The sequence below is a fragment of the Astyanax mexicanus genome, chromosome 17, assembly GCF_023375975.1.
Source record: "Astyanax mexicanus isolate ESR-SI-001 chromosome 17, AstMex3_surface, whole genome shotgun sequence".
NCBI lineage: Eukaryota > Metazoa > Chordata > Actinopteri > Characiformes > Acestrorhamphidae > Astyanax > Astyanax mexicanus.
The window spans coordinates 5,253,593-5,270,648 of NC_064424.1; the positions used below are offsets into that span (position 1 = coordinate 5,253,593).

General features: G+C 36.2%; 1 protein-coding gene across 1 annotated transcript in view; it reads left to right on the forward strand.

Moving 5' to 3' along the window:
* Nucleotides 1-13,458, forward strand: part of rictorb (RPTOR independent companion of MTOR, complex 2b) — a 55,315-nt gene extending 41,857 nt beyond the window's left edge. Inside the window, exons 32-38 of the mRNA XM_022675946.2 lie at nt 842-1,019; nt 1,732-1,816; nt 1,921-2,124; nt 6,727-6,882; nt 12,375-12,498; nt 12,612-12,750; nt 12,847-13,458. Of these exons, the coding sequence (XP_022531667.2) occupies nt 842-1,019; nt 1,732-1,816; nt 1,921-2,124; nt 6,727-6,882; nt 12,375-12,498; nt 12,612-12,750; nt 12,847-12,921 (961 nt within the window). The 3' untranslated portion in view covers nt 12,922-13,458. The remainder of the gene's footprint in view (nt 1-841; nt 1,020-1,731; nt 1,817-1,920; nt 2,125-6,726; nt 6,883-12,374; nt 12,499-12,611; nt 12,751-12,846) is intronic.
* The last annotated feature ends 3,598 nt before the right edge of the window (nt 13,459-17,056 follow it).

Sequence of the window (17,056 nt, forward strand, 5' to 3'; positions counted from 1 at the left end):
CTGTGTATCTGTCTTTCTCTTTCTTTGTCTATCTGTGTGTCTGTCTTTTTCTCTATCTGTCTCTGTGTGTATCTATCGTTTTGTCTTTCTCTTTGTCACTTTCTTTCTGTCTTTCTTTTTTTGTCTTTCTCCGTCTCTGTGTCACTCTGTCTATTTTTCTCTCTCTTGTTCTCTATCTGTCTCTCTCTGAGTATCTTTCTTTCTCTCTCTCACTTTGTCATTCTCCCTCTATCTCTGTGTTGATCTCTCTCTCTTTCGCTGTTTTCTTTTTCTCTATCTGTCTCTTTGTCTTTCTCTGTCTCTTTCATTCTGTCTCTTTGTCTTTCTCTGTCTCTTTCTCTCTCTGTTTCTTTATCTCTCTGTGTATCTCTGACTTTCTCTCTCTGTGTTGTGTTGTCTTGTCTCTTTCTTTCTTTCTCTATGTTGCTGTGTCTCTCTTTCTTTCGCCTCTGTCATTTTCTTTCTTTTTCTCTATTTGTCTTTCTCTATCTGTCGCTTGCTCTCTTTCTTTCTTTATCTATCTCTGTGTATCTGTCTCTCTCTCTTTGTCTATCTCTGTGTGTCTGTATTTTTCTCTGTCTGTCTCTGTGTATCTCTCTCGTTATTTTTCCCTTTGTCACTTTCTTTGTCTTTTTTTTTCTTTCTCCATCTCTCTGTGTCACTCTGTCTCTTTCTCTCTCTGGTGTTCTCTATCTGTCTCTCTCTGAGTATCTGTCTTTCTCTCTCTTACTTTGTCATTCTCCCTCTATCTCTGTCTATCTCTTGTCGCTTTCTCTCTCTCTCTCTCTCTCTCTCTCTCTCTCTCTCTGATGTCTGTATTAATCCGTGTGTGTGTTTACAGGTTTCTGAAGGCTCTAAGTTTTGCGTCTCTGGATAAGGAGGATCTGTTGAGCCCCATCAGTCAGACGTCTCTGCAGCGCTCGTCCTCAGTGCGCTCCATGGTGTCCAGCGCCACCATCGGCAGTTCAGATGATTACATCGGCCTCGCCCTGCCTGTGGACATCAACAACATGTTTCAGGTACTCACATTTTTTCTTTTCTGTTATGGTAATCTTGTCATTAAGGTTACGTTTACACAGCACTGGTTCAAATCCCGGTCATGTAGCTTGCCATCAGCTGCCAGAGCCCTGTGAGTGCACAGTTGGCCTTGCTCTCTCTAGGTGGATAGATGGTGTTCTTTCCCTTCATCACCCCTAGGGTGATGTTGATCAGCACAAGGCTGCATCTGTGAGCTGATGTATCGGAACTGAGTCACTGAGCTTTCCTCCAATCGTTAGCGCTGTGATGCTACTCAGTAACGCTGCATCAGCAGCAGTTCAAAAAGAGACGGAGTCTGACTTCACATGTATCAGAGGAGGCATGTGCTAGTCTTCACTCTCTTGGTGTTGGGGCATCACTAGTGATAGGGCGAGTCCTAATAAGGTGGTTGGGTAATTGGCCATGTAAATTAGGAAGAAACAGGTTACATTTTTTTATAAAAAAAGTGACTCTAATCCAATTTTCTCTCCAAACCTGATGTTTATGTCAAGCAACTCACAATTATCTTTTTTCGTATGTGACCCAAATGTAATTAATCAGTGAAAATAATTGTTAGATAATTGTCAGTCAAAAATAATTTAGATTAATCAGTAAAAAAGTTGTTAGGTTCAGCCCTAATTTATTATGTCTGGTAGATTCTGTTTGCCACAATGTTCTTTATCTGATGTTTTGTTTTTTATACTTTTCTAATAGATAAAAGAGACTCCATATTTCCAAAAGAGGACGAGTCCACCATCAGAGGACCGATCAGCCAAGTTCTTCTCTGGAGACTCTGATGGTAAAAATACTGTTATGTGCTTACAGCATGTTCTACATAATAATACACAATAATAATCCCCTTTTATATTGTAAATATTCTATTTATAAACCCCTGTCTGACAGGTCCGAGTGAGGGCTCACGGCATGGCGTGCTGAAGTCTCAGCTGAGCATCACGGAGCTGATGGCGGCGAGCCGGGCGGATCAGCAGCAGCTGCTGGGCTCGGAGGAGACCGGCCTGCAGGAGCACACTGAGGAGAACTGCCTGTACTGTGTGGGCTGCAGAGTGCTGGGCTGTAACACCAATACCCCAACACAGGGTCGACCAGGTGAGCAGCAGGATATATTCAATTCTACTTAATTCAATCCCCTTCTCATCTATTCAATTTCCAATGCCTTTGGGGGGGCTTTGTGGTTTGGTGGTTGCCATGTTTGCCTCTCAGTGCTGGGGTCTCGGGTTCAAGTCCCTATCTGGATGGAGTTTCCATGTGTCCCTGCATCTAAGTGGGTTTTTTTCCCCCACAGTCCAAAAACATGGTCAGGTGAATTGGATGCTCTAAAATTGCCCTGGTGTCTGTGTGAATGTGTGAATGTGAGTATCACTGACCTTCGATGTAGTCTTCTAGGAGGACGGTGGTTTCCGGTTGAGAGTACAAAGTGTGTGATTGGCTGCTGCTTTTTGGTATTGTGTGTGTTGAATGCTGTTGTGATATGTCTCATTGTGTTCATTTGTGATAAATTATTAACACGTGGCATCAGATATGGTCTAATTATAAGTGCAATTTTTAATAATTCATGCATGGTAAGCTCGGCACAGTGTTACTTAAAACAATAATTATTATTAAATACAGTGCTGTGAACACGTATTTGCCCCCTTACAGATTTATTTGGTTTTTGCTTCTTTGTCACACTTAGGCTTTTCAGATTATCAAACAAACTACAAACTATAACGCTGAGAAAACTATTCCAGGTGACTCTCCCTCATGAAGACACTGAGATTAAAATATAAAACAAGAGTCTGCAGATCTGTCCTCAAAGATAAATGTGACACTTAGAAGAAACTAAGTTTCTGTTAAGCTTTGATATATTCTTCAAAATTAAATTTAGTGTAAAAAAAATCATAAAAGAAAGAAAACACATTGAAGGAGAGGAAGTCTGTCCAGATTTTGCACTGGTACTGTAGAAATATATAAATATAAACTCTTTTAAAAGCTTTTTTCTATGTAAATGTGGTTTGTGTGTGGTGAACATGTACAGTGGTATGTAAGACGTGCTGTTGTGCAATGTAGAAACAAGTAGAACAGAACTGACCAAAGAGAACAAGCTGCATCATGTTTTACGGGAAGGGAACTGAGGGCAAAGAGAGTTTGTTATTTTCTCTCTGTTTCACATACAGTACCTACTATACTCAGTAATTTGAGGCTGAATTGAGTCAGGCAGGTTCCGTAACTCAGCTGTAAGACATCAATTTAGCATTGTTAAAAAAAACACCTACAAAATATTACCAACAACTATGGGTGTGCCAAATCTTATTATATGCAATAGGGGTGTCACGATTTCGATATTTTATCTAAATGAATCGAAATTATGTCGTGGTCTCGAGCATCGAAGTCAAAAAGATGATCGACGATCCCTCCCTCTAAGCTACACAGCACACTACGCAAATGGTGCAGCACACTGTAGCCGACGCCACGGACATTGTGAGTGCTCAAAGAGCAGCCCTTTCTCCAGAGAATGTGGACATTCTCATCTTCTTAAAGAAAAAATATATACATATAAAAAAAGAATAACAGTTGTTTTGTCTAGCCTCACATATGTTAATAGTTTTGGTACCGTAAGGAGCATCTTTCTCTCAGATAAAGTTAATAATATATCTTTATTAAAGAAAAAAAAAATCATTCTCAGGGACTAAAAAAGTCTTAAAGTCTTATTTTTCATGTTTAACTGTTATAGTAGGATAGAGTTCAGTTTGTTAAGGCTCTAATTGTTCTATTATTCTTTCTTGACTGTTCCTGTATTATTTTTATTATTTATTTTGTTATGTTGCACATTGCTGTTTTAATAGTGCACATTGCTGCTACCAAAAAAAAAACACTAGATGGCATTACATATATATCTTAATTAAATGATTTAAATTTGACCATTAGTGCCTAATGTGGTGTACTACAGATCAATTGTATCACTTTGCTCTCAGTGCTGGGGTCTTGGGTTCAAGTCCCTATCTGGATGGAGTTTCCATGTGTCCCTGCATCTAAGTGGGGTTTTTTCCCCCACAGTCCAAAAACATGGTCAGGTGAATTGGATGCTCTAAAATTGCCCTGGTGTCTGTGTGAATGTGTGAATGTGAGTATCACTGACCTTCGATGTAGTCTTCTAGGAGGACGGTGGTTTCCGGTTGAGAGTACAAAGTGTGTGATTGGCTGCTGCTTTTTGGTATTGTGTGTGTGTTGAATGCTGTTGTGATATGTCTCATTGTGTTCATTTGTGATAAATTATTAACACGTGGCATCAGATATGGTCTAATTATAAGTGCAATTTTTAATAATTCATGCATGGTAAGCTCGGCACAGTGTTACTTAAAACAATAATTATTATTAAATACAGTGCTGTGAACACGTATTTGCCCCCTTACAGATTTATTTGGTTTTTGCTTCTTTGTCACACTTAGGCTTTTCAGATTATCAAACAAACTTTAAAATTAGACAAATATAACCTGAGTAGATTTCAAATGATGATTTATTTTCTGAAGGGAAACATCTATCCAAACTTTATGATTCAATGAAAATAAAGAGACAACAAACATCTTTATGATCGCCAGGACTTTGGGCAAAATATTCTGTGGACTGACGAAACAAAATTAAAACTTTTTAAAAACTAACACAAAATTTCAGTAAAAGAACATCATATTAAATGTGAAACATGGTGATGGTAGTGTGAACTGCTTTTTATTTTTTCTCAGGTTATCTTTGTTTGATATCATTTTTTTGATAATCTGAAAAATATTAGTATGACGGAAAAAAAAATCTTAAAAAAAAAAGAAAAATACTTTTTCACAGTACTGTAACTTAATTATATGACTTAATTATATCTGCTTCTGTCCTGATTTTATGTCATTTCCTTTTTTTTATTAAAGCATTAATTTAAATATGGGTTTTCAGTAGAGACCGACCGATATGGGTTTTTCTAAGGCCGATGCCGATACCGATCATTAGTGGTCAGAGTCAGCCGATGGCCGATGTGACCTGCCGATTTTTAGGGCCGATATGCTATCGTATTATATTTATTTGGCATGCTTAAAATCATACTAGTAAGAGGAGGCACAACAGTTGTAAACTTCACACAATTTATTGAAAATAAGGTTAGCATTTTATAGTGACTTTAATGTTACTATATCACTATATGTTAATAAAAAAAATATTAATTTTATTTAGATTGTATTATCCATAACATTTTATTTTATTCATTATATAACATATGTTCTATATACACTATATATTCATGTTTATAGTAGAAATATTATGTTGGCTATTATATAAAATTTACTGTAGGGGCCTACTAATTAACAAATGTATGACTTGTTGCAGTCTGTTAGTCTATTAATTATTCATTTTAATATGTTTAACAGAGTGCAAGAAGACTTCCATAATGTGACAACTTTAGTTACTCCAAAACGGCAAAGCTCATTTCTTCTTCAACTCCATGCAGTTGAAAACGAATGGACATGGGAGGACAATGTTATAAAATGTTCACATTAGGGCTGCAGCTATTATTTTACAAAAATGGGTGACGTTTAAATTAAGAATAAAATTATAAATAATGCAAAAACAGACAGGTGCTGTAATTTAAATATAGCTTTATCTGTTTTTTTTTTCTTCTTCAAATGAGCTCCTTAGCCAGAGAAACGCGTCTCATCAGCTGTACTGGAGGTTCGGTGCGTGAGCGGAAAATGAGTTGATAAAGCTGAAGAGCGCGGACTTTATAGGTTCAGGATAAAATGAGCTTTTATCAGAAAAGTCTGGAGGGGGTTCTAAAGTAGAACCCGACAAAACAGAAAATTCTGCTCATCGTTTCATTTAATATCTAACAGCGCAAACCGCTTTAAACGGGTGAGTTTTACAGCAGAACAGCAGGAGGCGGCATGATTTAATGTCTGTTTGTAGTGAAGGAAAAAGAGATGTTTTATTTTAACTCCATTATTTTAGAAACTATTTGTTTTATTAATTCGTTTACAATAAAGCTTATTTATATATAAGGAGAAGTACAGTCCTCTAATAATCCTGACTAACCAGTAATTATTATTTCAGCGCAGCTGATGCTGCGAATATCCTTAAACAGTTTTAGTCCTGCCCTTTTTCATTTAGTCTAAAAATAATTTAAATACTGAAAATATCAAGTGTTAATTTGATTTTATTTACTTAGATTTTCGTTTCTGAAGAAGAGACGTCAGTTATTTTATACTAGAGCTTATAGATAGGGCTTGCCTTGCATAGTCAGGGCGCATTCCAAATGCACTCCTGCCATCAACGCTAAGCATATTTTCGTTTGGAGAGAAATGCTACAACACCGATGCAGTTGAAATTCTATTCTTTTTCAGTAAATGAAGCAACATCACAGATTACTAATCATGAGAGAAAATATAGACTTTGGGACACTGGATTGTAAAAATGGATGCCTTACCCAAGTCTTGCTCACTCTTGAAACCTTGCGCTGCGTTCCAAGTAGCTGCCCGCAGATGTGCCGGATTAAAATCGGCGCGGCCAAATAAGAAAATCGGCCGATGCCGATTGATAAAAAAATAACAAAAATCGGCCGATTAAATCGGCTGGCCGATCGATCGGTCGGCCTCTAGTTTTCAGTAACTCTATAATAATAACTCTATTATTTTAGTATTAGTATTTCTGATTCTGTTTTTGTCCTCTTCACATTTCCAGACTTTGCCGATGCTCCGTACTCAGAGTGGTGCAGTCAGCCCATGCACAACCATCTGGAGGTGATGCCCCAGTCCAAGTTTTCCGGGGTGTCTGGCTGTAGTGATGCTGTGTCGCAGGGTTCTGTTGGGAGCACTCGCAGCACGGAGCTGGTTCTAGGTAAGAACAGTGTCTGGAGATGTTTCAGATTCAGCTCTGGAAAAAATAAGAGACCTCTAAAAATGATGAGTTTCTTTGATTTTACCAAATTGAAAAGCTCTGGAATATAATCAAGGGGAAGATGGATGATCACAAGCCATCAAACCACCAAACTGAACTGCTTGAATTTTTGCACCAGGAGTAAAGCAGCATAAAGTTATCCAAAAGCAGTGTGTAAGACTGGTGGAGGAGAACATGATGCCAAGATGCATGAAAACTGTGATTAAAAACCAGGGTTATTCCACCAAATATTGATTTCTGAACTCTAAGTCTTTATGAATATGAACTTGTTTTCTCTGCATTATTTGAGGTCTGAAAGTTATGCATCTTTTTTGTTTTTTTCAGCCATTTCTCATTTTCTGTAAATAAATGCTCTAAATGAGAATATTTGTATTTGGAATTTGGGAGAAATGTTGTCTGTAGTTTATAGAATAAAACAACAATGTTCATTTTACTCAAACATAAACCTATAAATAGCAAAATCAGAGAAACTGATTCAGAAACTGAAGTGCTCTCTTCATTTTTTCCAGCGCTGTATGTGGTCTGTAGCAGAGTACCAGGAATTTCAACATAAACCTTACTGCAGTTTTTGGCTGAGTGTTTTAGTTTGTTTTCGAGAGAAAAATAACAGAGTACAAGTCAAAAGTTTGGACACACCTTCTCATTCAGTGTTTTTCTTTATTTCTTTTTTTTAATTGGGACACATATAGAATTACGTAGTAAACAGTAAAAAATCCCCTGATCTAAACCTGATGAACTGAGATGGTGATTTGAGGTGATTTAATTGTGATGAGCTGGAGCTTCACAGCGTGAAGAAAAGAAAAGCAGCAGCTATTGTTCAGCACCTCCAGGAACTCCTTCCTTCAAGACGCTGAGAAAACTATTCCAGGTGACTCTCCCTCATGAAGATACTGAGATTAAAATATAAAACAAGAGTCTGCAGATCTGTCCTCAAAGATAAATGTGACACTTAGAAGAAACTAAGTTTCTGTTAAGCTTTGATATATTCTTCAAAATTAAATTTAGTGTAAAAAAAATCATAAAAGAAAGAAAACACATTGAAGGAGAGGAAGTCTGTCCAGATTTTGCACTGGTACTGTAGAAATATATAAATATAAACTCTTTTAAAAGCTTTTTTCTATGTAAATGTGGTTTGTGTGTGGTGAACATGTACAGTGGTATGTAAGACGTGCTGTTGTGCAATGTAGAAACAAGTAGAACAGAACTGACCAAAGAGAACAAGCTGCATCATGTTTTACGGGAAGGGAACTGAGGGCAAAGAGAGTTTGTTATTTTCTCTCTGTTTCACATACAGTACCTACTATACTCAGTAATTTGAGGCTGAATTGAGTCAGGCAGGTTCCGTAACTCAGCTGTAAGACATCAATTTAGCATTGTTAAAAAAAACACCTACAAAATATTACCAACAATTATGGGTGTGCCAAATCTTATTATATGCAATAGGGGTGTCACGATTTCGATATTTTATCGAAATGAATCGAAATTATGTCGTGGTCTCGAGCATCGAAGTCAAAAAGATGATCGACGATCCCTCCCTCTAAGCTACACAGCACACTACGCAAATGGTGCAGCACACTGTAGCCGACGCCACGGACATTGTGAGTGCTCAAAGAGCAGCCCTTTCTCCAGAGAATGTGGACATTCTCATCTTCTTAAAGAAAAAATATATACATATAAAAAAAGAATAACAGTTGTTTTGTCTAGCCTCACATATGTTAATAGTTTTGGTACCGTAAGGAGCATCTTTCTCTCAGATAAAGTTAATAATATATCTTTATTAAAGAAAAAAAAAATCATTCTCAGGGACTAAAAAAGTCTTAAAGTCTTATTTTTCATGTTTAACTGTTATAGTAGGATAGAGTTCAGTTTGTTAAGGCTCTAATTGTTCTATTATTCTTTCTTGACTGTTCCTGTATTATTTTTATTATTTATTTTGTTATGTTGCACATTGCTGTTTTAATAGTGCACATTGCTGCTACCAAAAAAAAAAACACTAGATGGCATTACATATATATCTTAATTAAATGATTTAAATTTGACCATTAGTGCCTAATGTGGTGTACTACAGATCACTTGTATCACTTTGCATCACTTATACCAAGCCCACCTTTTGAAGTAAGATATTGTAAATTTGATGAATCAAACCAATGACTGACCATAGACTAATCTAAAACTGGCTAAGGTCTCTCTGCTGTAAAAAAGAAAGAAAATCGAGAATCGAATCGAATCGTGACCCTAAAATCGGAAATAAAATCAAATCGAGGATTTAGAGAATCGTGGCACCCCTAATACACAATAATATCGACATTATTTTACGATATTATACCCTGAAATATCGTATAAATATCACCCACCCCTAATTATCACATCAGGGTACTACTTTTTTTTTTTTTTTTTTTTTTTTTTTTACAGTTTTTATCAAAAGAAAAATTCACACTGTTCTCATTTCCCATTATATATCTACTAGAGGCAGATTATATCTATCCAGTATCATTTATTTTACTTAAATCCTGGATATATGAAGATATTTGGAGTGCATTATTATTAGTATAATGACATTCTGGACCATTGACTTCTAATAAAATTCTTGTATTGTGACATTTCATAACATAAGATAACATAATAATAAGATTTAAGAAGAAGGTTTCTGTGACGGTGGAAAAGCGTATCTGTGACTGAATAACAAGCTCTTTTTTTACAGTGAGGATCAGACTGTACAGATTAATGTCAGATATGGGTGATGTAAAAAAGATTGCGTAAACAGCCTGAAAATTTGGGATTTGCTCCTCTTTTCACCTGCTGTGTGAACATAGCATTTTTGTGTGTAGAATGGGATTTAAAAGCTGATTCTGCTCCATGCCTTTTCTTTGTGGCTCTTTGTGCTAAGTCAGCCCATACTGATCTGCCACTGTAGAACACAATGGGGTTTTTTCCAGGCAGGGATTAAAGCTCAAACCCATTTCACCCCTGGGTCCTACCACTTAACCCTACACCACTGTTTTGGGAGTGTTCATGTCTAGGGGTAGTGTGTCCTGACTCTTGTTAGGCTGGAGGGGAAGGTTAGGGAAAGTGTTAGAGCTATATGATCCTTCAAACTGAGATTTTTCAGAGCCACACTCCAAACTGAGGCGCTATGAGAATCACTGGTAAGATGATAGCAGCACAAGCGGCCAAAGAAATCCACAAATTTGAGTATTTTCTTGTTAAAAAGGATATAATATCCACTAAATTACTATAGTTTAATCCTCCTGTTATGTTCCTTTGTCAGGAACAGCAATGGTGTTTCCAGTTCAATTTGACCCAGTGCATCTAACTAATCTAACTAATAATTATCCAAAATAATAATCATTTAAAAAAAATCATAAAAAGCAGTGTGAACATTTTATTACTAACTACATTGCTAATTATTCTATCAATATTTAGTGCAATGGTGTTCCTTACCTCTAAAAGCTAATGCTTCAATTATGATAATTCACTCGTTTTAAAAAAAAAATACTTCAAATTATTTTTTTATTATCTTCTATCTTTTAAACGGGTCAATTTGACCCGTAACTTAACAGGAGTGTTAAGGTGTAGTTTCAATATTTTATGGTCATTTTCTTTATAACAAGTGCAAAAAATCACTAGTAGTTCATCTCAGTAGCTAACTAGCTAAGCTGACTCTCCTGTTCTACCTTAAATGGTGCAACAGACGGCAGAAGCTGCAGCATTTAAGGTGGAACGGAAAGATTTAATAAAATAAAAGCTAATTTTAGCTCCCCATCACAGAGGAGTAAAGGAATGGACAATAATAATTAATTGATAATAATTAAGACCCTTAAAGGGTTGCCCAAATTCTTAGAGGAAGGATTTTACTCCTTCCCTTTGTTGTAACTCTGTTCTAAGGGGAAAGGTTACACTTAAAAACAAGGGGTAGGATACAAAAGTAAAATTGGATTGAGGCTAAGTCTAGTTAGATATCTATAGAAATATTACACTTAACCTTAAGAGTCCTTAAGAGTCCTAAGAACTATTTTTTTTTTATTATTTCTCTTTGCTATTTGGGCTAATTGGTACCTGCTTATCTTTTAACGTGATGTAGTTTCTGAAAAAAATGATGTCCACATATGAGGACTTTAGTTTTCTATTTCGATAGAAATATTATTTCATTCTTTCACATTTCTAGCAGTTAGAAATGATGTGTAAAACATTTATTTTGTGTCTGAACTAGGGGTGGGCAATATTACATCGTATACAATATATCGTGACACAGAAATATCATGATATTAAAAATTCTATATTGTGATAATAGGGCTGTTCTGTCTTAAAAGTAGTCTATTGTTTACTGTGAAGCTTTAGGTGTATTTATTGTATAATTGTTTTAGTTTGCAGTTTATATGCATGCACTAAATATTCTGCAATATTATTTGCTGCATTATATTATTTTATGCTATATTATTTATTTTTCCACATTATGATTGTACTGTTATACTATTATACTATATTCCTGAAATGAATTAATTATTTTAGTTTTCCTATATCGCCAAGTATATCGTTATCGCAAAAATACCCTGAAATATCGTGATATTATTTTAGAGCCATATCGCCCACCCCTAGTGTGAACACAGCAGCATTTTTTGTGCAAAACAACAAAACAACAATTGTGCCCCTTTGAGCAATATTGCTCATATGACGTTCTGCTTCAACACGAAGACGTAACAAAGTAAAAAACATAAACATTACTGTATTTATGAACAAAAATCAAAACTGTAACGTGTTACAACTCTTCTGCCATCACTAGGTGACAGTAAAAAAAGGCCTCATAAGAGGACACCAGGCCCTTGTAGAGCAAAATTTAGATTTAGTGTAGTGGTCAAGACAACCCAAAATGCAATGTCCACACATGTGGACGCCAGGTTCTAGGAGGTTAAACGTGTTCTGGGTGTAACTCCAGCATCAGTAATGCTAACGAATCTTCTGCCTAAAACCTGTTTGTTGTAGAAAAATGGGAATATACAAGTTTATTTGCTCTTTCTTCGCTTACTTTTTAAGATTTAAAGAAATGTCCTGGCTAAGTGAATAGTTAACACTGCTATTTTTAAGATTTTTAAATATAACTGAACAGAATTATTTTCAGAATCAGAGTACTTCTGGTGGAAAAGGCTACATGGGACATTTAAAGTGCTGCTTCAACACAAATACGTAGCTAAGTAAAAAAAAAAAAACATTTACAGTATTTATGAACAGTAATTGAAACTTTAATGTGTTACAACTCTTCTGCCACCTCTAGGTGACAGTATAATGGCCTCATAAGAGGACACCAGGCTCTTATAGAGCAAAATGTAGTGTTGTTGTCTTATCTACACAACTCAAAATGCAATGTCCACACATGTGGACGCCAGGTCCTAGCAGAGTTAAGAAAAAAATGGATTCTTGTTTTTTTTTTCATTCAGGGGTTAAAACCATTCCAGAAGATGCTCCAGCTTGCAGAGTCCTGCTGAGGAAAGAGGTTCTCCGTCTGGTTGTGAACCTCAGCTCATCAGTAGGAACTAAAGGGCATGAAACTGGCCTGCTCACGTAAGAGATACTAAACATTAAGCATTTACTTTACTTTTATCATGACTTACAAAAATCAGGATCACTTTTAATCTTGTTTTTAATCCTTTAATCTGATGTTTTATTCCATTTAGGATTAAGGAGAAGTTTCCTTATGCGTTTGATGACATCTGCCTGTACTCTGAAGTTTCCCACCTGCTTTCCCACTGCATGTTCAGACTGGCTTCTCGGCGCTTTATCCAGGAACTGTTCCAGGATGTTCAATTCAGTCCGGTAATGCTTACTCTTTAATTCCTTGTTTTGCATGATGTGTTTTTTTTAATCATTATTTTTCATCTTGATTTTTTTACTTTTTCTTATTTCTCACAGCTCTACGAAGAGGCTGAAAGCATCTTGTCAATGCCGCCAAAGTCTACCACTGTAGATCCTCCACCAGAATCCTGATCTTCTATATATATATATATATATATATATATATATATATATATATATATATACACACACACGTCTGCAGCCTCAGCTTTGATGTTCTCCACCTCTTCCACTCCCCCAAAAAACCCTCTGTTCATTCAATTTCTGGCCTTGCAAAGAATTGAGGAAGATGGAGGCAATAAGAGGTAATGTGAGGATGTGGAACTACATACATAGACAAATGATGGGAGGCTGCTGCTGCTGCTGAATGTTAAAGATGCGAAAAGAAGAAAGAATCGGTACGGCATGTTAAGAAAACGGGATCAACAAACTTTCTGCCTGAACAAAAAAAGCCTGAAACCAAGACAGAAGTCTCTTTCATATCCTGTCGCGGAAGTATAACCAAAACATAGCGATTGACTGACCTTTATGAACATTTAAAGCACTGTCTGTCCAATACAGTGTGACAAAAACTAAAAGATCTATAAGAAGAGAAGATCTACAAAGGAGGAAAATCGCTAAAAAAAAAAAAACACAAAACAAAACAAAGCATTGCATCTTAAAAGAAAACAGATGAAAGAATACAGTTCTGCACAGCCGTGGTTGCCCTACACTAAAAGGGCAAATGCAGCCGGTTATAGACTGAACTTAAGTAACTTAAGCATGTTTTCTAATTCTTCCTTCAGTGGAGACTTCAGCTTTGATTTTAACACTACAAGATTCCAGTGGTTTGTATCAGATCTCTCTCTCTCTCTCTTATTCTCTCTTTTTCTCTCTCTCTGTCACTAACTTCATTCATGTGTATAAAGAAATAAGCAGTGAGCCTGTAATTGAAGCCTGAATTATTCATTGAATTATTGATTGTCTGGCAGGATATCCTTTCACGACTTTCCGTTTGTTTAAAAAATATACTTAGCATAATACTGATGATGAAAATATTAAGGTTTTTGTCTAATTTTGTCAGTTCTACAAGACAAATAAGCTGCAGTACAGTCGCAAGTCCAGAAACATTTTTACCTTTTTGACATTTAATTTAACATGCTCATTATAGCCATGGCCAGCATGGTTTCTAGGTTAATTAATTTACTGCCATGTCTATTGGTTGCACTCAAAGCATGAAAAACATCAAACTGTAATCAGTACCAGAAAGTTGGTTTAGTTGGTCTAAATCAGTGAACAAGCTTGTAAACTTGGAGCATTTTTCCAATTTCCCAGAATGCACCGCGAGAAACGTGAGAAAGTCCTCTCTGCTTATTGATGCAAAAAGGTAAATACAGAAAGAGGTCCTGTTTTCTTGACATGGAGCATCGGCAGAGTTGGCATTTGCTCATATCTGGGCAATATATCCCGTTATTATACATATACAGCTCTGGAAAACATTAAGAAACCACTTCAGTTTCTGAATCAGTTTCTCTGATTTAGCTATTTATAGGTTTATGTTTGAGTAAAATGAACATTGTTGTTTTATTCTGTAAACTATGGACAACATTTCTCCCAAATTCCAAATAAAAATATTCTCATTTAGAGCATTTATTTGCAAAAAATGACAAATGGCTGAAATAGACCTTAAATAATACAAAGAAACAAGTTTTAAAATTTCAAAAATCAATATTTGGTGGAATAATCCTGGTTTTAATCACATTTTTCATGCATCTTAGCATGTTCTCCACCGGTCTTACACACTGCTTTTGGATAACTTTATGCCTTCATCCATCTTCCTCTTTATTATATTCCAGAGGTTTTCAACTTGAAAAAAAAAAAACAAAGAAACTCATCGTTTTTAAGTGGTCTCTTTTTTTTTTCCAGAGCTGTATATAGTATATCCAGATGGTTCGTTTGGGACGAGACCGAGACCACTTTCTCCCAAGGGTCTCTGTGCGGTTGTTTTCTAACATTTCTCAGAGTATAAATACTGTATTCAGAACTGCCTAAACAAATTGCACCAGTGGTGAAAATGATTCCTTATGCTCATTCATTTCCATAGTGCATGTAAACTGATCAAACATAACATTATAACCATCTCCTTGTTAAATATACCCATTATCAATGTTTAGGAGCAATTTGTAGTTGTATAATAATATACAGACTGTAGTTATGTATATGTTACTCTGTATACTTTATTATTCTCCTCTTTTCATCCTGTTCTTCAATACTCAGAACCCCACAGGATAGAAAACCACCACAGAGCAGCTACTATTATTACTTAGGTGGTGGGTTGTTATTCTCAGCACTGCAGTGATTAGCACTGATTGGCATGGTGGTGGTGTATGAGGTCTTAGTGTGTGTTGTGCTGATGGTACAGTGAGTGGATCAGATACGGCAGTGCTGCTGGAGTTTTTAAACACCTCAGTATTACAGCATCCTGTTTGCACTGATGAAGGACTAGAGGATGATGGAACAATATAAACTGTGCAGCAACAGATTCAGATCTTCTGTCTCTGACTTTACTTTATCTACAGGGTGTTTCAGCTGTAGGTAGAAGTGTCTAATAGTGGAGTGGAGGACAGTGAGAGGTGATTAAACACAGTGTTTAAAAACACCAGCAGCACTGATGTATCTGATCCACTCACTGTACGAGCAGCACAATACACACTCATAACAACTCATACACCACCATTACCATGCTAATCACTGCTAATCACTGCAGTGCTGAGATTAATAATAACTCACCACCCAAATAATAATGATAATAGCTGCTCTGTGGTGGTTTTCTCTCCTTTGGGATTCTGAGAATTGAAGAACAGGAAGAAAGATGGATAAAACTGTAAAAAGTATTCAGAGAAACAGATATAGAACTACAGTCTGTAATTATTATACAACTACACAGTGTCCTATATGATCAGTGTAGCTGAATTAAGGAGTTATAGTGATATGCGTGATTTAATGTTTATATACACTTTCAGGCTGCTCATGTTTAGTACTCAGATCATGCAGCCCACTTTTGACCAGTGTGTCTTTTTATTATAAAAAAAACATAAATTTTGCAATATTCACCACTTCTGCAAACACTAGTAGGCGTCTTTACCACTTCCTTGCAGCTCTCCACTATCAGCATGTTGAAACGTTGGAACGCTCATTGTCATTGTGCGGAGAGTAAAGAGATTCTTTGAGTGTTACATAGAAAGTAGTGGACACTTTAAGTGTGGCTTTTAGCCCTTATACTTACACTTTATTGAAGCCAGGGAAAAATAATCAGTATGTGTAAAGCAATGTAATCTTGCATAGATAAAAGCCCAAGTTAAAAGTTAAAAAGGATAAAATAAGAGCTCTGCCCTTTAATATAGAGTTTTAAAGGAGCTTTAGGTGAAGTAAAACATAATAAAGTGTACTTACTTTTGTTTAATAGCCCAGCTTCCCTCTCCTGCAGCTTTCTAAGATCCATTCATTTTATTTTCAATTTGTCCAAACATGCTTTAGAATAGATGATGTGGGGCATATGTTGCCCCTGCAGATAAATTACTTTTTACATCATTATCCAGCTCAAAGTAGCTCCACACACTCATTGGTAGAATCCAGAGAGCTCTGACATTTAAAACAAGGCATTAATGACTCTAAAAGTGCACAAAAAACTTATTAAGCTACTTTAAGCCTGGATAACGGTGTAAAAAGCAATTTATCTGCAGGGGCAAAATATGCCCCATATCATCCATTCTAAAGCCTATTTGGACAAACTTAATAAAATTACTGGATCTCAGAAAGTTGCATGAGAACAGAAGTGGGCAATTCAACAAAGATTAGTACTCTTTCATGTTTTACTACACCAAAAGTCAATTTCACACCAGAGTTCTCCTTTAAATAGGGAAAATATCTTTCCACTAAAACCTCTTTTATAGTTTCTTTCATCAAAAAAAACAAAGCGCTCCTTATCTAATACAGTTCCTACCATTTGTGTGTCAACATCAGCCTTCAGATATTCATCGTTGTGACCTGATTATGGCTTTTAGTTCCACTTTTAACAGAACTTTTCAGAAATGTGTGATGCTGTGTTCTAAAAGGCTCAGCAGACTGAGATGCTGACAGTATTAAAGTCTGCTAATCGCTGGTTCAAATTCTGGTCGTGCTGCTTTGCATGAGCATCAGCATCCAGACTCTGAGAGAGCATAATTGCGCTGCTCACTCCCTTCTTCACTCCTGATGTGATGCTGGCCAGCACAGGCCTCTGTTAGCT